Below are 17035 nucleotides of genomic sequence, written 5' to 3' on the forward strand. Positions count from 1 at the left end.
GGGCGCCCTCCACGGGGGGACGCGCGTGGGTCGGCGACACGCGGGGGTCGGTGACCGCGACGGGAGCGGGGACAGCCCCTGCTCGCGGCCGTGGGGCTCGAGACGCCACCGGCACGCGTGGCCGTGGGGTGTCGCCGGCCGGGAGGTCCCACGCAGCCACCCCGCCGCTCCACTCGACGCGGGGACGACCCGGCCGCGACCCCCACGCAGCAGCCGGGCCGAGGCCCCGCGCCGCCCCGCGGTTGAACGAGACCCCAGTGCGGGGGCTCCCCAGGAAGGGCGCCGTGACCTCCGCGGCCGGTACCGGCGGGGGCCGCCCTCCGCCCCTGCCCCCGCGCGGGACCGCGGGGGAAAGGTCCCCCGTGGGGGTGGAGGGTCCCCCGCACCGCGGGGCCGGGGCTGCTTTAACGTGCCCATGTGCTCGGCGCGGCCTCCCCGGCCCCGCTGCCGCTTAAGGTGGCCCGTGGGGCCGGGCAGAGCCTCCCCCCACCCTCGGCAGGGCCGGGGTCCCGGTCACACGGTTCAGGGCAGGGGGGTCCCGCCGGTCCCGCCCGGGCACCTCGCTGTCCCCCGGCCCGGGGCCAGGCAGGGGTCACCCCACTCGAGTCCACCTTAACGGGGGCCGGTGCTCCGGCGGTGTTTGTACACAGTGCGCACACCCCGCCTGCCCGCACCCTGCCCGCACCCAGGGGTCCCCAATCCATCACACACGACACCCCCAACCCCAGCCCAGCCTCACGGGCGCGGGTGGGGCGAGCTGCAGCCCCACGGGGGCACCAGCCCTGCAGGAGCAGACCCGGGGACACCCCCACCCCGGCACCCCTGGGCTGAATTAGGGGACAGGAGCCAGCGACAGCGCAGGGATGCTCCGTTTATTGAGGTGATGCTGTGTGTCGCCCAGGGGGCAGCACCAAGGCACGGTGGCGCTGGGGGTGCGCAGGGACCCCCCGGGGAAGCAGCACCACGGTGGGATGGCAGCAGCGGGTCCCTCAGACCTTGCCAGGGTCCTCCTTCAGCGTCACCGTCCGGTTGAACACCAGCTGGAGAGAGGCAGAGGGTCAGCACTGAGCCACACAGTGGGCAGGGAGAGCTCCCCGCCCCCTCCCCGGGGCTCACCTTCCCCTCCTCACTGTCGAGATCCACGGAGAAGTAGCCCAGTCGCTCAAACTGGAATTTGTCGAAGGGCCGTGCGGAGAGGACGGAGCTGTCGACCAGGGCGTTGCGGACCACCCGCAGGGAATCCTGGCAGGGGGAGGCAGCTCAGCAGGCACCCCAGGCCCCTCTGCCCCAGCCCCGCTCCCCCCACCAGACATCACATCCCAGACATCCCCAGCCCAGGGAGGGTAGGGGTCGCATGGAAGTGGGTGGCTCCGGTATGGGTGCAGGAGGTCCTCAGCTCCCCCTACCAGGCCTGTAAGCCCGGTTCCTGCTGCTACTCACAGGGTTGAGGTCACTCAGAAAGCCACCAGGTACCTCCGATGGGTCCTCGGGATTTTTGTGCAAAAACCTGCCAAGAGATGGAGTCTTGTCCCAAAGCTGCCATTCGAGGGGACGTGGTGCCCTGTGGCAGCTGTGGGGCAGCAGATCATGGGACCCCACAGCAGAATCTTCACCACCAAAGAGCCGGGCAGACCACAGCAGAACTGGCTGTTATGTGGCCACGCTGCTGCTCTGGCAGCGCCCAGCGTGCGCCTGCACCTCTGCGGGAAACCATGGACTCACAGCCGCTCGTAGAGCCGCACTTCACACACCAGTGGCTCCGACACCCAGTGGATGAAAGCTTTGGGCTTCTCTGCCACGTCTGACTTGGTGCAGGTCACCTCCAGCTCAATCACATGCCCGCTGGCGTCCTGGGCAAGAGAAGACAAGCCGCCAGACAGCAGCCAGGCAGGGGTCAGGCAGCAGTCCCATCCCGCAGGGCAGCCCTGGGGCCAAACCACCAGTCCCCCAGGCCAGGACAACCTTGCTTGGTCATGTCCTGACATCTCACAGCCCAACCTCATGTCACCTGTGCCCAGAGCCACTCACCTTGATGATGTTCTGGACAGCAATGACATAGCCAGCATGGCGCAGCCCCACTGGCTGCCCAGGGGCCAAGCGCTTGTAGCCCTTATCCACCTCCTGCAAGAGAGTTCATGACTGCACAAGAGGTCCCAGCACAGGCACTGGGTCCTGCTCCAGCAGGTCTCTGTCCCCACAGCTGCGTGCCCCCACCCAGCCCAGGGATCAGTGCACCAAGGGCTGTCTGAACTCCCGTGTTGCTGCGGAACATTCCCCAGCGTACAGGCCACGCGTGAGCACTGTTGGTTGGATGCACCTCCAGAATGCTGGGGGCATTTCCTCGGTGCCCATCAAAGCTTCTGCCATGTTTGGGAGTTGCAGTTGGGTGCCTGACAGCCACCTGTGCCCTGGGCGGCACCAGTGCCGCTCCCAGGCTCCCGCTGCCTGAGCCACAGCTCCCAGGAGCGAGGGCCGTACAGCCCGGTGGGTCCAGCTCACCTCCCTGAAGTCCGTCTCCTCGATGTAGATGGTGGGCTGGAAGGGCACTTTGTGAAAACCCCGGCTCTCATCAGCTGGAAAGTTGGGCACAAGGACCTCAAGTGCCTGGGAAGAAAGAGGGGGTGAATGCTGACCTTGGGGAAACCCACTCCCACCCCAGCCCGTGGCAGTCTCACCTTCGGGGCAGGAAAGTTGGTGATGGTGACCTTGAGGGGCTCCAGGACGGCCATGGCACGGGGGGCCTGCTCGTTCAGCACTTCCCGCACACACGCCTCCAGCAGATGCGGCTCCATCGTTGCCTGGGCGACTGTCACACCGACCTGCAGGACAGCCTGCTGTCACCACATCAGCCAGAGGACGCATCCACCCGCCCCATCCCATCCTGTCCCCAGCACCTACCCGGGCACAGAAGTTGTTGATGGCCTCGGGGGGGAAGCCTCGCCGGCGCAGGGCTGTCAGCGTGAAGAGCCGCGGGTCATCCCAGTCCCTGAGAAAACACGGGTGTGACAGCCAGGCGTGACCCGGGCAGGACCCACCCTGGCTGCTGGCTCCGCTCCTACCTCACAGCACCCGTCTCCACCAGCCGGATGATTTTCCTCTTGGAGACGACGGTGTAGAGCAGGTTCAGGCGCCCGTACTCCCACTGCACAGGGCAGTAGACATCGAGCGCGTTGCACAGCCAGAAGTAGGAGGAACGTCTGCAAGGGAGGCACAGACACAGCCCCACACCCCCCACAGCCTCTCAGAACTTTGGCAGCTGCTCCCCCTGAGAGCTGCCAGCCCTGGGCCGTGCTGTGCATGGTGCTCACCTGGCCTGGAACTCCTTGGTGCAGAGGGAGTGGGTGATGTGCTCAATGGAGTCACAGAGACAGTGTGTGTAGTCATATGTGGGGTAGATGCACCTGCAAGGCAGACAGAGTCAGCGCTGGGGTGCTGCTCCCCTCCCGAGAGCCCTCCTGCTCCCAGGAGACGCTGGCAAACCCCTGCCACATGTGCTGGGACGCTGCAGACCCTCCCTACCACTTGTCTCCGGTGCGGTGGTGTGGAGTGAACTTGACACGGTAGGCGACGGGGTCCATCTTCCCATCCTCCATGATTAGCTTCATCCGCAGCGTGGCCTCCCCTTCCCCAAACTTGCCCTTGCGCATGTCCTGTGGAGCAGGGGGAAGCTGTCAGCTCAGCTACAGACCCACGCCCCACGGGCACGCAGCCTGCCCCTAGCCAGGGGTACCTCGAAGAGCAGGAGCGACTCCTCCACAGGCCGGTCCCGCCACGGTGAGGGCGGTGGGTTGTGGCCTTTAATTTCCTCGACCTTCTGATGGCAGACATATGCATGGCCCCTGTGGGAGACACACATGGTTACCAGATGTGAGCAGCTCATCCCCTCACCAGGAAGAGCCCCAGCCATGGTGTGGGATATCCTCACTATCCCCACGGCATTGGCACCACTACAGAACACTCACCGGCGGATGAGCTCCAGGGCCCAGGTGTAGAGCTGGTCAAAGTAATCTGAGGCGTGGGTCACTGCATAGGGCTGATACCCTGTGGGGACATGGTGACAGAGCGGGTCGTAGCCACCCTCTTGGCCCGGCAGCAGGACTTGCATGCAGGGATGTCCCCAGCAGTGTGTGGCCTGATCCTGCCCTCCCCAGCCCGAGCTGTACCCAGCCACTCCACCATCTCCCGGATGGCTGTGAAGTACTTCTCCTCCTCCTTCTCGGGGTTGGTGTCATCATAGCGCAGGAAGCACACGCCACCGTTGGCCTGGAGTTGAGGGGACAGTGACCACCCGCTCCCCGAAGGAGACAGGGGCCAGGGCGAGCTGCCAGTGGGGCCTTGGTGCTCCTCACCTTGGCGTAGCCAAAGTTGAAGTTGATGGCCTTGGCATGGCCGATGTGCAGGATCCCATTGGGCTCAGGAGGGAACCGTGTCCGCACCTGCAGGGGTGGCAGGGGACACACCTGTTCTGCAGCAGGAGACTCTTCCCGCTCCCCGGCAGTGGGGGCAAGGACATGAGCCCCCTCTAAACCCCCAGGCCCCTCAGTGCCAGCAGAGTGCCACCTCTTGCCAAGCCTCCTGTGAGTCCCCCTTGCCACCCCACCAGCCTGGCTGGAGCTTGACACAGCAAAGCCACCCTCGCAGGGGACCACAGGGCTGGGGCCTCACCTGCCCACCCGTGACTGCTAGGTGCTGCTTCAGCAGGGCCATGGTGTTGGGTGTCACCACATAGCCCTCGGTCTTGTAGTTCTCTCCTGTGGGCAGAGGACGCTCAGGGCTGCAGCATTGCCCAAACCAAGCCGAGCCCAGCAGCCAGCAGGGAAGGACGAGGGGCCAGGCTGGTCCTCTGCGGCACAGAGAACTGGGACCGAGCACAGAGCCCCACACATGGCGGCAGCTCCTCGCACTCACCCGGCTTGTGGAACTTGAGAGCTTCTCCCCGCAGCTGCTCCAGCAGTGACCGTGTCTCTGTGCCCACCTCACCTGCGAGAAGGGGGCGCTGAGCAGGGGCCGGACCGCAGGGCTGGGGAAGCTGCCCACAGGAGGACAGTCTCTTACCGTTCTCCACCACAGCTGCCTTCTGCTTCTCTGCTGGGGCTGGCCGGGCCTTCGCAGCCTGCAGAGACCAGCACAGCACCCTGAGTGCCCGGCCCCGGTGTGCACCTTCCCCTCCTGGCTCAGCCTGCTGCCCCTAGCCCTCCCTTGGGCCCGTGCCGGTGGGTAGACCCACAGCAGCTGTTTGGGATCCTGCCCAGACACTCAGCAGGGAAATGCCACCCCAGTTCCCAGCCTCCCCTCTATATCACCTTTGGTTTCTTTTCCAGGTCAGCTTCTGTCTTTGGCCCCAGCAAATGCAGCACCTGGGAAACAGAGATGCAGACAGGAACACAAAAAGCTCCCGGTGCCCCAAGGCCTGAAGGTGGCCCTGTCCAGTTGTCACACCCCTCACCCTGCCCACACCTGCCCAGGACAGGCTGTCCCCAGTGCCAACCCTCCCACCGGACAGGTCAGCAGGTCCCACACCAGGCACAGCACCAACAGGTGACACCACCTGACCCGCTGCACTCACACCCACCTGCAGGTCCACCTCATTCTTGATGGTCTTCCCGTCCGCCCACCGCAGCCGGCTCCGCGCCTCCCCTGCACACAGGGCACCCCATGGGTTGAGGGGCACGGCCCAGCCCTGGGGGCTTCAGCTGCTGCCGCTGAAGCAGGACACTGCGGCCAGCAGCTGGAGGCGGCCAGTGGCCCAGGGCTGTCCCTGGTGCAGGGCACCACAGGCAGCTGCCACCCACAGCCCTGCTTGCACCAGGGGCATCACAGGACGCGTCCCCTGCGTCAGGTGGGCTGCAGCACTGTGATGCTGCAGCTGGGGCCGGGGCAGCACATGGCAAAGGCCTCGCTGGCGGGATCGGGGGGAGCAGGCAGCGCCAGGCGGGGGCTGCCCCATGCCCCACACTCACCCATCAGCAGCCCCATGTTGAAGCGGTAGCGCTCCGCCAGCAGCTCCGCTCGGTGCTCGCTGATCACAGCCTCCACCTGGGAAGCGAGACAGGGATATGGGGACAGGATAAAAAAGATTCGTTCATGTTTCCCAGTTGGAATACTTTTGAAAATTCCTGGGCAAGAAATTCCAAAGTAAGAAAAAACATCTGTTGATTGCTCTATCTCTGTATATTTCCATACACTTGACTGATGTTTGTCAAGTCTTATAGTGGCCCAGGCTGGCCAGAGAGGTGGTGGATGAACCATCCCTGGAGACATCCCAGGCCAGGCTGGACGGGGCTCTGAGCACCCTGAGCTGGTGAAGATGTCCCTGCTCATGGCAGGGGGGGCACTGGGGGAGCTGGGAAGGTCCCTTCAACCCAAACCATCCTGTCATCCTATGATTCAGCCCACCCCATCCCCACTCACCGCCTCCTCGATCTGCTCGGGGGTGACACACACCCCCACGCCGCAGGCCTGCTCAAAATCCGCCGTGTCCAGGGGCTCCAGGGGGTGGGTCCTCACATACTCCAGGGCAGCTGCGGACAGACGGGGGGTGAGGAGCGGGGCCACCCCGTCCCCGCAGGGGCCAGGGGCTCCCGGGGCCGCTCGGTACCACTGAGCTGCAGGTCGGTGAGGATCTCCCTGCGGACGATGTAGCCGACGAGGAAGCCGAGGTGCTTCGGGTCCCTGAGGCGGGCGGCTGCATTGTACAGCAGCGTCCCGGTGGCTTTGTCCAGGGCCGGGCCCAGCGCGCTCCGAGCCTGCCGCCGCCGCGGGGGAGCGTCAGGGCCGGCCCGGGGCTGAGCCCCGGCGAACCGGCGGCCCCGGGACGGGGCGGGGAGGAGAGGAGAGTGCCAAGGGCGGAGGGCGTTGGGCTGGGCCGGGGGAGGCGGGACCGGGGCGGAGTTCCGAGGAGGGGGTGGGGTCCCGGGGGTGATGCCGCCGCACCGGGGACCGGGAAAGCAGGGGAGCAGAGCGGGGCGGGGCGCGGCGGGCGCACCTGCAGCACGGCCTGGCGGAGCAGCGCGCTGAGCGCCCCGTTGCGCAGCGTCTCGCGCGCTTTGGCCTCGCTGAGGCCGATGCCGGTAAAAAGCCCCAGCGCCTCCTCCGCCTCCTCCGCCGCCATCGGTCCCACCGCCGCCGTCGCCATGCTGCTGCCGCCGCCACCGCCCGTCCGGGGGGCGTGGCCGCGCTCAGCCAATCGGAGTCGGGAGGGCGTGTCGACGGCACAGGTGAAACCAATCGGCAGCGAGAGAGGCTGGCCTCAGCCAATGGCATGGGGGAGCTCGGCTCCAGCTCCGCGAATGGGCGCTCAGGAGGCGGGGTCAAGGGTGCTGCCGGTTGCATCATTTAAAGAGACCGGCGGCCACGGCGGCCACGTGGGGGGCGTGGCTGGAGGCGGGGCCTGGGCAAGAGCAGGCTCCAGGCCCCGCCCCTCCGGGCGCCCCGCCCCGCGGGTTTTGTCCTCGCCCGGCCGCCGTAGCCGGGCCCGTCGGACGCGCGTCCCCGTCTGTCCCCTGTTTCCCCCGCGTCCCCGGAGACGCTCCGAGCCCCAGGGCGCTGGGGACACGCATGTCCTGGTGGTTGCCCCGTGTGTGCGGGGCCGGGCCAGCCCGGTGTTCCCCGGCTGCGCCAGCCCCACGTCCCCGGCTCCCCCGGATCGGGGGTCCCTTCCAGACCGGTGTCCCCACAGATGCCCCAGCCCGTCTGTCCCCCCACTCCAATGTCTGGTTTCCCCAGCCCCGTGTGTGCGGGGCCGGGCCAGCCCGGTGTCCCTTGGTGCCCCCAGGCCAGTGCTCCCTGCAATTCCCGTTCCCCCGTGTTCTCCCAGCTTGTTGTTCCCCCAGCCCTGGCTGCCCCAGCCCAGTGACCCCTCACTCCCCCAGCCTGACGCCCTCTCCAGACCAGCGTCCCCTGGCTTTGTTTCCAGTGTTCCCCCAGCCCAGCGTCCCCTGGCTTTGCTTCCCCAGTGTCCCTCAGCCCAGCGTCCCCTGGCTTTGCTTCCCCAGTGTCCCCCAGACCAGCGTCCCCTGGCTTTGCTTCCCCAGTGTCCCCCAGACCAGCGTTCCCTTGTCTCCTCAGCCTGGTGTTCTGACTCCCGCAACTCACCCACATCCCCCCGTGTCCCTCGGCTCCCCAAACCCCAGCAGCAGCAGACACAGGCGGTTGGGGAAGGAGGTTTATTGGCAACACGGAGCAGGAGGAGGCACCGCCAGGCTCCGCCAGTCAGAGCCACCCAGCACAGCCGGGCGAGGCGGGTCCTGGCTCCTCTATGGGCAAGCGGGGCGCAGCGCTGGTGTCGCACAGCGCCGAGGGGACAGAGTGGTGATGCAGAGCCACAGCTACAGCTTCAGCTCCCTCTGCGCACCGGACGCTGGCTCTGTCCCTTTAGTGGCCGCCTGCTCCTTGCCCGCAGCCGGCAGAGGCTTCAGGCTATAGCGGGCACAGATGTTGGTGCCCGAGACACTGCGGTACTCGCCCATCTCCGTACGAACGGCTTCGTTCTGGGTGATGGTGAGCAGGACCGGGACGGAGAGCGTCACCTCCTTCCGCAAGACCTGGATGCTGAGCGCCGTGCGCGGGGGGATCTTAGCGGGGAGCTGCACCTCCACGCGCTCGCGGCGGGTGCTGGATTCACTGCGTCCTTTCTGCACCGTGAAGATGTTGGAGGCTTCCACGGTCAGCGTGAAGGCAAGCCCGGCTTTGAGGCTGGTGGTGTTGCTGAAGTGGAAGCTCTGCCAGAGCGTGGTGCTGTACTCCCGGCTGCTGCTGGCCGCCAGCACCTGCTCCGACTCCGTCTCGTTCAGCCCCTCGATCTCATCCACCAGCACCTCCCGCTCTGCCTCCACACGCTTCTGCTCCCAGAGGAGATGCGCCGAGACCAGGGGCCGCCCCGGCTGCAGCGGGCGCAGGTGGGACAGCCGAGCCTGGAAGTTCAGCTCAGGTTTGTAGTCAGCGAGACGCTCGCCGGGCCATGCCAGGCAGTGCCACCCGCCCCGGCCGGGGTGCTGGTAGAGCAGCCAGACGCCTCGCTGCACCACGTGGGACGCCACCCGGTCATTGAAGTACCCGTACGCCAAGTTGGTTTCCTCCGTCACCACCTTGAAGGCACCTTGGAAGTTGGGGCGCTCGTAGAGGGTGATCTGAGGGTCCCCCAGGTCGTGGTGCACCAGGCGCAGCGCGGAGAAGCTGTTGGGCCGCTCCACAGAGGGGTACTCACCCTCCTCAAAGACGTGCGGCTCCCCCTCATACTTGGGGTCCGTGTAGGCGATCCAGGGCTGCCCCACCACCTTCAGGGAGGCAATGCAGTTCCCAAAGTCCAGCTCATGCAGGTCGGGCACATCGCAGGTGAACTCCCGGCTCAGCCCCTCGAAGTCGGCGCGCTCATACACCGTGATCCGGTTCATGGTGCCGCGGGCGCCTGCCTCTGGAGGGCACAACCCACATCAAGTCCCTTCTTGTGGGTTCACCTGGGGGCCACGGGAAACCCACGGGGGAAGCCTGGCCAGCAAAGAGGCCCCCTGGCACCCTCTTATCCTGTCTTCTGCCTCGCCTTTGCCGTCTCCGTGCTCTCACCGTCTGTGCTGACGGTGTCCGACGCCAGCCCACAGCCGTGCCGGTTACAAGGAGATGGCGGGGCCAGGACATGCCGCGGCACGACGCGAAGGTGATGACAGCGCTCGCCCCCGTACCCGGCCCCGCTCCGGTGACGTGGAGCCAGCCAGGCCCCGCACAGCAGCCGCAACACCGGGGTGCGGGCCAGTCCCGAAGACCAGCCCTGCCGGAAAGTCCTGCTGCGCCCAGGGCGCGCGGCTCTCCAGCCTTAACGAGTCACCACCAATTATCACCCATGCTTCCGCCATGCCCGCACTAATTATGGTGTGTGTTGCCGGTGGGGCAGGAACTGCCGGCTCGGCACGGTGGGGTGAGACCGTGTTGTGGCGGGATGAGCCAGTGTCCCAAGACAAGCCCCTCCGGCACCCTGGTGTCCCTGGGCGCAGGATGCAGCCCCCCGGCATGGCACTGCTGTGCCCCTGGCATGGCACTGCTGTCCCAGCCCTGCCCGCAGATGGCTGGGGCAAGGGGAGGTATTTCTTCCCCCTTGTCTCTCCACAGACAGGACACCCACAGCCCTCCCAGGGCGGCCATGGCGCTGTGGGAGGGTGACAGGTGCCAGCACTGGGCACGGCTTGATGCTGACTCCCAGGCAGGACATGGGGTGGCTGGCACCCACCGCGTGCTGGGAGCTTCCTCAGGGCACGGTGAGGGTCCCTCATGGCACGGATTGGAGCTGAGCCCCCTGGAGCTGCCAGTGTGGGGTGCGGGACACATGCCCCTCCTGCTGGCACCGGGCTCAGGCAGCTCAAAGCTCTGGGGCAGGTTGAGCCTCTGGCTTCCCCCAGCCCTGTGCCCAGGGTCTGCCTTGTCCACCCCGTACCCATAGTCCCCCTAAGCCTGAGGCTTTCCCTGCAGCACAGCGTACGGGATGGGCAGCCCCACAGCTGAGTGGAGCAGCCCCTGTGCCAAGCTGGGGACAGCCGGGACCCCACATCTCTGGGCTGAAACCTGCCCCTTGGGGCCAGTGCAGGGCTGGGGGAGCCCCAGTGGCGTGGGGTGACTCCATCCTGGCTGTGTGAGGTGTGCCTATCCCATGGGGGAACCTGAGTTTGGGGTACAGCCTGCGGGCACCTGCATCCTGCCATGGAGGAGGATGGAGACCCTGCTGCTCTGGCAGCCTGTTCTCCCCGAGACATTTCAAGAGAGGAACCCAGGTGTCCCCACATCCCTGAGCACTGTGTCCCAAGAGCCCTGTCCCCTGCAGGCAGGTGCCACCCCACACCTCTCCACCGCCAGTGCCCCCGTCCCCCGCCTTCAGTGCCGGGGTTGCCAGGGTCTCCCAGTTTATTGCCAGATGTCGGGGCGGTCGGGGTTACACCAGACAAACGCTACAGGAAGCGGTTAGTGAGTGGGGGGCTGCAGGAGCCATGGGTGGGGGCCAGGGAGGGGCTGTCTCGCTCGCTCCCCCGTCCCGCAGCCTCCCCGCCAGCCCCCGGGCTGCCGCGCTCCCCCCGCACCGGGGACCCCTCCCCGCAGCCGCCCCGGCCCCGCGGCCCCCAGCAACCCCCCACCTTGCCTTCGTGCACCCCCCTGCAGTGGGGCTGGCGGGCCGGGGCGGCGCGGGGGGCAGGGGACAGCGTGGGTGGGAGGCGGTGCTGGCATTATTGCTATGGCAGGCGGGAGCAGCGCGACCCTCCCCACGCTCAGATCACAGTCTCAAAGAGCGTCGCCTTCTCCTTGGGAGGCTCCGGGGCCAGCAGCTTGGCTTCTGCCTCGGGCGTCAGGTACTCCAGGTGGTGGTGGCCCCAGATTGGAGTGGTCAGGAGCTGCCAGCGCTGCGGGGACACCGTGTCAGCACCCAGGGATGGCAGCACCAGGGACTGCCTGGACCCAGCCTGGTGTATCCCCCCAGTGCACAGGGAACAGAGGGAGATTTGGGTGGGGATAGAGGTGAGACTGGGACAGGGAAGGGATTGAAATGGGATTGAGAGAGGGAGACAGACAGCATAGGGACGGCGATAAAATGGGGACAGGGATGGGACTGAGAGGGTGATGGGATTAAGACAGTGATGTCAGCAGGGATGGGATTTGGGTGAGGCTGGCAGTGAGACAGCGATGGGGGCAGGATTCTGATGGGAATGAGAGTGATGGGGACAGGAATGGGACTTGGTTGGGGATGGGGGTGAGACTGGGATGGGGAAGGGATTGACATAAGATTGAGAGAGGGACAGAGATTGCATGGGGATGGGATTGAGACAGTGATGATGACCAGGACAGGATTTAGCTGGAAGTGAGGGAGACAAGGATAGGGATGGGGACAGGGACGGGATTTGGATGGGAGTGAGGCAGTGATGTAAGCCAGGATGGAATGCAGGTGAGGCTGGGAGTGAGACAGGGATGGGGACTGGGACAGGATTTGGCTGGGGATGGGTCTGAGAAGGCAACGTGGACAGCGCTGGGATCTGGCTGGGGATGGGAGTGGGAGGGGACCAAGAGGGGGACAGGGACAAGAGTGGCTGGGATGGGGCAGAGGTGGCAGGAGGGCGCCCGCCACGCTGCCCTCACCTCGCGCAGGGAGCCTTTGCAGCGCAGGAGCTTGTAGAGGACGGTGCAGGGGATGCAGAGCATGGAGGAGAGCGCCAGGACCCAGCCGATGGCGTCCCCCCACCACGGGTACACGTACGTCTTGTTGTAGGTCAGCGGCTTGTAGTTCACCACGTGGAACACGAAGATGCCCTGGGTGGAGAGAGAGGAGTGAGGTCTCGTGGGGCAAGGGGCTGGTGGCCCCAGACCACCCGCCCAAGCGTGTCATCCCACGGCACTGCCACCCGTGTCACCCCATGGCTGCTGTGCCTGGAGCAGCCGCCTGGGGGAGCCCGGTGGCCGTGACATGGGGACATGCCAGCACACGCGTGTCCCCCACTCACCACGCAGACCAGCGGTGTCACCAGGGCCCAGCACCACTTCATGAAGGGCAGGGGCCGGTAGCCAATCATGCGGGCCACATCGTCCATGAAGCGGTCAGCGCCTGTGGGGAGAGGGGCGTCAGCTGGGCGCCCCGTGGCACCCATGTCCCTTTGTGTCCCCCCTGTGTCCCCTGGCCTCACCGTAGACCCAGGCGATGACCACGCACTCCCAGAAGGCCTGCCACAGCAGCGTGATCCCGCTGGCCGAGTAGTTGTCAAAGAGCTGGAACACGTACATGCCACCCTGCCGGGACAGTGCTTGTCACCGGGGCTGTGCTGGCACAGACACCTCCACGCCGGCACAGCCCTGGTGTCCCTCCGGACAGCCCATGTGCTGTGGGCACCCTGTGCACCCCCAGCCATGGGCACCTCAGTCCCATGCAGCCCCCAATCCACACCAGACCCCTGTGGGAGGGGACATCCTGGGGTCTCTGCCGCATCCCCCACCTGTGTGACCATGGAGAGGTCAATGAGGCAGCAGACGACACAGCAGAGTGCGGCGGTGATCTCGCGGCGCAGCGAGCCGGCCCCTGGCTGGGGGAACAGGTCCAGGATGCCCGTGATGAAACCCTCCACACCGACAAACTGCGGGAGAGAGCGGGGCTCAGCGAGGGATGTGTCACCCTGTCCCATCCCCACCCCCCTGCCCACACTGCACCTGGCTGTCCAGCCCCAGCACGAGGAGCATGATGAAGAAGAGCGTGGCCCAGAGCGGGGACAAGGGCATCAGCGTCACAGCTTTGGGGTAGGCGATGAAAGCCAGTCCAGGGCCTGTGGGAGAGCGCGCTCAGCGGTGCCACCACGCTGGGGGACACAGGGGATACGGCACCGCACCGCTCAGCGCTCACCAGACTCAGCCACCTTGGAAATGTCCACGCCTTGCTCAGAGGCCATGAAGCCCAGCACGGAGAAGACAACAAAGCCAGAGAAGAAGCTGGTGGAGCTGTTGATCACGGCCAGGATGTAGGCGTCCCTGCAGGCAGAGCGGGTCAGGGGGTGCTGGGGGGACCGAGGGGGACATCCCGCAGCCAGCACGGCCCTACCTGTAGCAGTTGTTGTGGAAGCGGTTGTAGCTGCCCAGTGCGGTCAGGGCACCCAGCCCGATGGCGTAGGAGAAGAAGATCTGGGTGCCAGCATCGATCCAGACCTGGAGCACGAGGGAGGGTGTTGGGGGTGGGGAGGGTGCTGGGGGGTGCCCAGCGCTCACCCCGCTTCTGCTGCTCCTGCTGCCCTCACCTGTGCCTCGGCCAGCTTGGACCAGTCGGGTTTCAGGTAGTAGACGATGCCACCCAGTGCCCCAGGCAGCGTCACCCCATGGACCAGCAGCAGGATGAGGACCACATAGGGGAAGAGCGCCGTGAAGTAGACAATCTATGGGGGAGCAGGTGCTAGTGAGACCCCCCAGGCCAGGGCTGGGGCTCTCCATCACACACTGCTGGTGTCACAGTAGGGCCATGACTTGGGGGTGTCCCCAGTGGCTGGTGGCACCTCCCGGACAGACATGGGACAAGGGGTCCTGCACCTAAGGGCTGCGGCACGGGCGGGCAGGAGCTGGCAGTGCCGTGTACCGCAGTCCCATCCCCACACGCCAGCGGTCCCAACCTGTATCCCCCCCACCATCACCTTCCCTGTTGATTTGACTCCCTTCCAGATGCAGAAGTAGACAATGACCCAGGTGGTGACCAAGCAGAGGATCATCTGCCAGTTCATCTCCCCCGGCTCGCTGAGGTCCCCCGAGAGCCGCAGCACCTTGTTTCTGCAGAGCGGAGCCATGCTGAGCGCTGGCACGACCCCCCGGCCCTGCACAGCTCCCCCAGCCCCACACTCACTCCCAAAACTCAATGACGGGCGAGCGCTTGTTGGCCAGGTCAGCACAGGTCAAGTTGGAGGACCCGATGACGGCGCTGGCGTTGGCGGTGATGTTTTGGCAGAGCTCGAGGTGGAAGAGCTCGGTGCACTGGTCGGTGTTCCAGGAGTGGCCACAGGTGGCCCAGGGCAGGGTGTCCGTCAGTGAGTGCACCAGGTAGAAGAGCCCCCACACCAGGATCATGATGTAGTAGGAGTTGCAGAAGAAGACGATCACCATAGAGGCCAGGCCCAGACCTGCGGCACGGGGAGATCAGAGCCCACGGGCACCCATGGGTGCCAGGCAGCCCCCAGGGGAGCCGGCAGGGTGGGAGAGTCGGCAGCTTGGGGTGGGATGGGGGCTGCTGGCAGGGACAGGGCAGGACATGGGGTGTCGGTAGGGACGCAGGGATCTGGCAGCCCAGGGTAGGACGGGAGGAGCCGGCAGGGACAGGACGGGACCGGATAAGCTGACAGCCATGGGTAGGACAGGGTGGGGACAGCCGGCAGCATCGCACAGGGCAGGGGTGACAGGGGGGAGTTTGTGGGGCACGGCACAGGGAAGCCGGCACGACGCTGCGGCGGTGGGGATCCGGCAGCCCCCGGGGAAGCCGGCAGCAGGCAGGGAAGCCGGCAGCACGTAGGCAGGAAGGGAGCCCCGGGGGCAGGTGGGGACAGGCACGGCAGTGCAGGGTGGCACAGGGGACGGGTGCAGGCAACCCTTGGCTGGGGCGCAGGGAGGCAGCGGGACGGGGAACAAGGTGCACGGGAGCGGGCAGGGCGTGGGCAGGGCGCCGGCAGGCTGCAGGCAGACGGTGCCTCGGGCAGGGTGCCGGCAGGGTGCTGCCAGCCACGTGCAGGGTGCTGGGGGGGCCCTGGCAGGGTGCTGGGGCCACAGGCAGGCTGCAAGAGGCCAGGGGCAGGGCGCAGGCAGGGCACAGGCAGGGCACATGCAAGGTGCAGGCAGGGTGCGGCGTTACCCTTGAAGAGGGGGGCAATGTTCCAGGCAGCGATGCCCCCCTGCTTCATGAACTGCCCCAGGGCCACCTCCAAGAAGAAGACAGGGATGCCGCCCACGAAGACGATGAGCAGGTAGGGGATGAGGAAGACGCCTGGGGCAAGGGGGGGTGACACGGGGCAAGTTCAGCCGCCGTCGCCCCCCCCGGCCCCCCCTTCCCTCCCCGCACCGCCCGCCTGGGCGCAGCGAATGGCAAAGGCGCCTCCGCGCCCTCCCCTCGCCGCCGATGTAGGTCAGGGCAGGCAGGTGGCAGGGGACCCCCCATGGACCCTCATCCCGGTGGGTGACACCAGACACCCGTGGAGCGGCTCACGAGCCCCAGAGGTGTCTCCTTGCCCTGGGAAGGCACCGGGTGGGCTGACCCACTGTTGGGTGACCCCCTCACACGCAGTGGAGTGGAAAACGGTGTGCTCCAGCGTGCCGTGGGGTACCCCCCCAACACTGTTGTGCACCCCCTGCGTGGGGCAGCCACGGGGCTCACCTCCGCCGTTCTTGTAGCACAGGTAGGGGAAGCGCCAGACGTTGCCCAGCCCCACGGCAAAACCCACGCAGGACATGATGAAATCCATCTGCCGGGTCCATGTCTCCCGCTCGGGGGCGGCCGCTTTCGGGGGGCCGGGGGGTCCCACCAGTGGCGCCGTCACCGCCCGCTCCTCGCCTGCCGTGGGGGGCTCCGTGCCCTCCGCCTCCCCGCGGGCCTCTGCTGAGACGGGGGGGGGACCCACGCTGCCGTCACGCGCGTCCGTAGGGGTGCGGAGGGTGGGGGGGAAAAGCGCGGGGGGACCAGTCCCCCCGCGCTTTGCCCCCTCACCCGCGCGCCCCACTCCGCGCGTGGGTGCGTGACGTCAGATGTCAGGCCGGTGCGTGACGTCACAATGCAGAGCAGTGACTCACCCCGCGGCGGCGGGAGGGGGCGCAACGCGGTCACGCGTGGCCGTGGGTGTCCCCGTTCTGCCCCCCCGCACCCTCATCCTTCACCGGTGCTCCCCGCTTACCGGAGCCCGCGGGGGCAGCGGCGGCGGCGGCGGCGGTGGCGTCGCGTCTCGGGGCGGCGGGCGGCTGCGGGGCGGCCGTGTCGGCGGGGACGGGGGTCATGTCGCGGGGGGCCGGGGAGCGGGGGCGGGTCGGGGGCGGCTCCGTGGCCGGGGGGGGCTCAGAAGCAATCCACGAAGCACTTGAAGGTGAGTCGGAAGAACCTCATTGAGGGCGGCGGGGCGCGGCGGGGCGGGCCGGGCCGGGCGGGCGGCTCAGAGCCGGGCTGCGGGGCCGGCGCCGCGCGGCCGCTCCGGGGCTCTCTGCGCCGCGGCACCGGGCGGCGGCGGAGGCAGCGACCGGCCGCACCGCCCCCCGAGCCCCATTGGACGCGCCGCCCGCCCGCGGCTTGACGGGACTTGCAGTCCCGCCGCAACCGGCACCGGCAGCGGAGGGCGAGGCGGGGGCAGCGGGGCAGAGGGCGCACGGCAGGGAACCAAGAGACGGGGCACAGCAGGGAACGGGGCGTCACCGGGGATACCCCCGTCACTAGGGACACCGGGCGAGAAGGCACAGCGCGGACAGCGGGGTAGGGGGCGCTCCAGCGGGCACTCGCAGCCGTGGCACAGCAGCCCGCACCGGGACACACCGGGCGGTGAGGCACCGGGACTCGCAGTCCTGGCGCGCCAGC

General features: G+C 67.2%; 3 protein-coding genes across 5 annotated transcripts; all 3 read right to left on the reverse strand.

The window, feature by feature from the left end:
- Positions 1–865: 865 nt before the first annotated feature.
- QARS1 (glutaminyl-tRNA synthetase 1) lies at positions 866–7135 on the reverse strand (the record flags this gene model as incomplete). Its single annotated transcript, XM_080350510.1, has 24 exons — positions 866–1040; positions 1117–1242; positions 1441–1507; positions 1723–1850; positions 2029–2121; positions 2500–2604; positions 2676–2819; positions 2899–2986; positions 3060–3197; positions 3309–3401; positions 3520–3650; positions 3731–3839; positions 3963–4041; positions 4164–4263; positions 4350–4436; positions 4666–4751; positions 4909–4980; positions 5056–5113; positions 5304–5357; positions 5573–5637; positions 5961–6036; positions 6412–6521; positions 6599–6746; positions 6986–7135. The coding sequence occupies 24 exons, from the start codon at positions 7133–7135 to the stop codon at positions 990–992; spliced, it is 2358 nt and encodes a 785-aa protein (XP_080206636.1). The 3' UTR covers positions 866–989.
- A 1192-nt stretch (positions 7136–8327) lies between these two features.
- Positions 8328–9392, reverse strand: LOC308044116 (epidermal differentiation-specific protein-like; the record flags this gene model as incomplete). The annotated part of the gene is made up of 1 exon (XM_080350592.1): positions 8328–9392. One exon carries the CDS (start codon positions 9390–9392, stop codon positions 8328–8330), a length of 1065 nt encoding a protein of 354 aa, XP_080206718.1.
- A 1743-nt stretch (positions 9393–11135) lies between these two features.
- Positions 11136–16467, reverse strand: SLC6A8 (solute carrier family 6 member 8; the record flags this gene model as incomplete). Of its 3 annotated transcripts, none has more annotated exons than XM_080350286.1 (14): positions 11136–11378; positions 12109–12279; positions 12471–12571; positions 12651–12753; positions 12957–13094; positions 13168–13280; positions 13358–13482; positions 13553–13656; positions 13746–13880; positions 14133–14265; positions 14339–14612; positions 15335–15466; positions 15854–16072; positions 16368–16467. In XM_080350286.1, the coding sequence occupies 14 exons, from the start codon at positions 16465–16467 to the stop codon at positions 11247–11249; spliced, it is 1980 nt and encodes a 659-aa protein (XP_080206412.1). In that variant the 3' UTR covers positions 11136–11246. The 3 variants fall into 3 exon arrangements, with proteins under 3 accessions (XP_080206412.1, XP_080206411.1, XP_080206413.1); XM_080350285.1 differs by having other exon boundaries at positions 15854–16075; XM_080350287.1 differs by having other exon boundaries at positions 11296–11378; positions 12227–12279.
- Positions 16468–17035: the final 568 nt, after the last annotated feature.

The sequence above is a fragment of the Nesoenas mayeri genome, assembly GCF_963082525.1.
Source record: "Nesoenas mayeri genome assembly, chromosome: 10".
In the NCBI taxonomy this organism is placed as follows: domain Eukaryota; kingdom Metazoa; phylum Chordata; class Aves; order Columbiformes; family Columbidae; genus Nesoenas; species Nesoenas mayeri.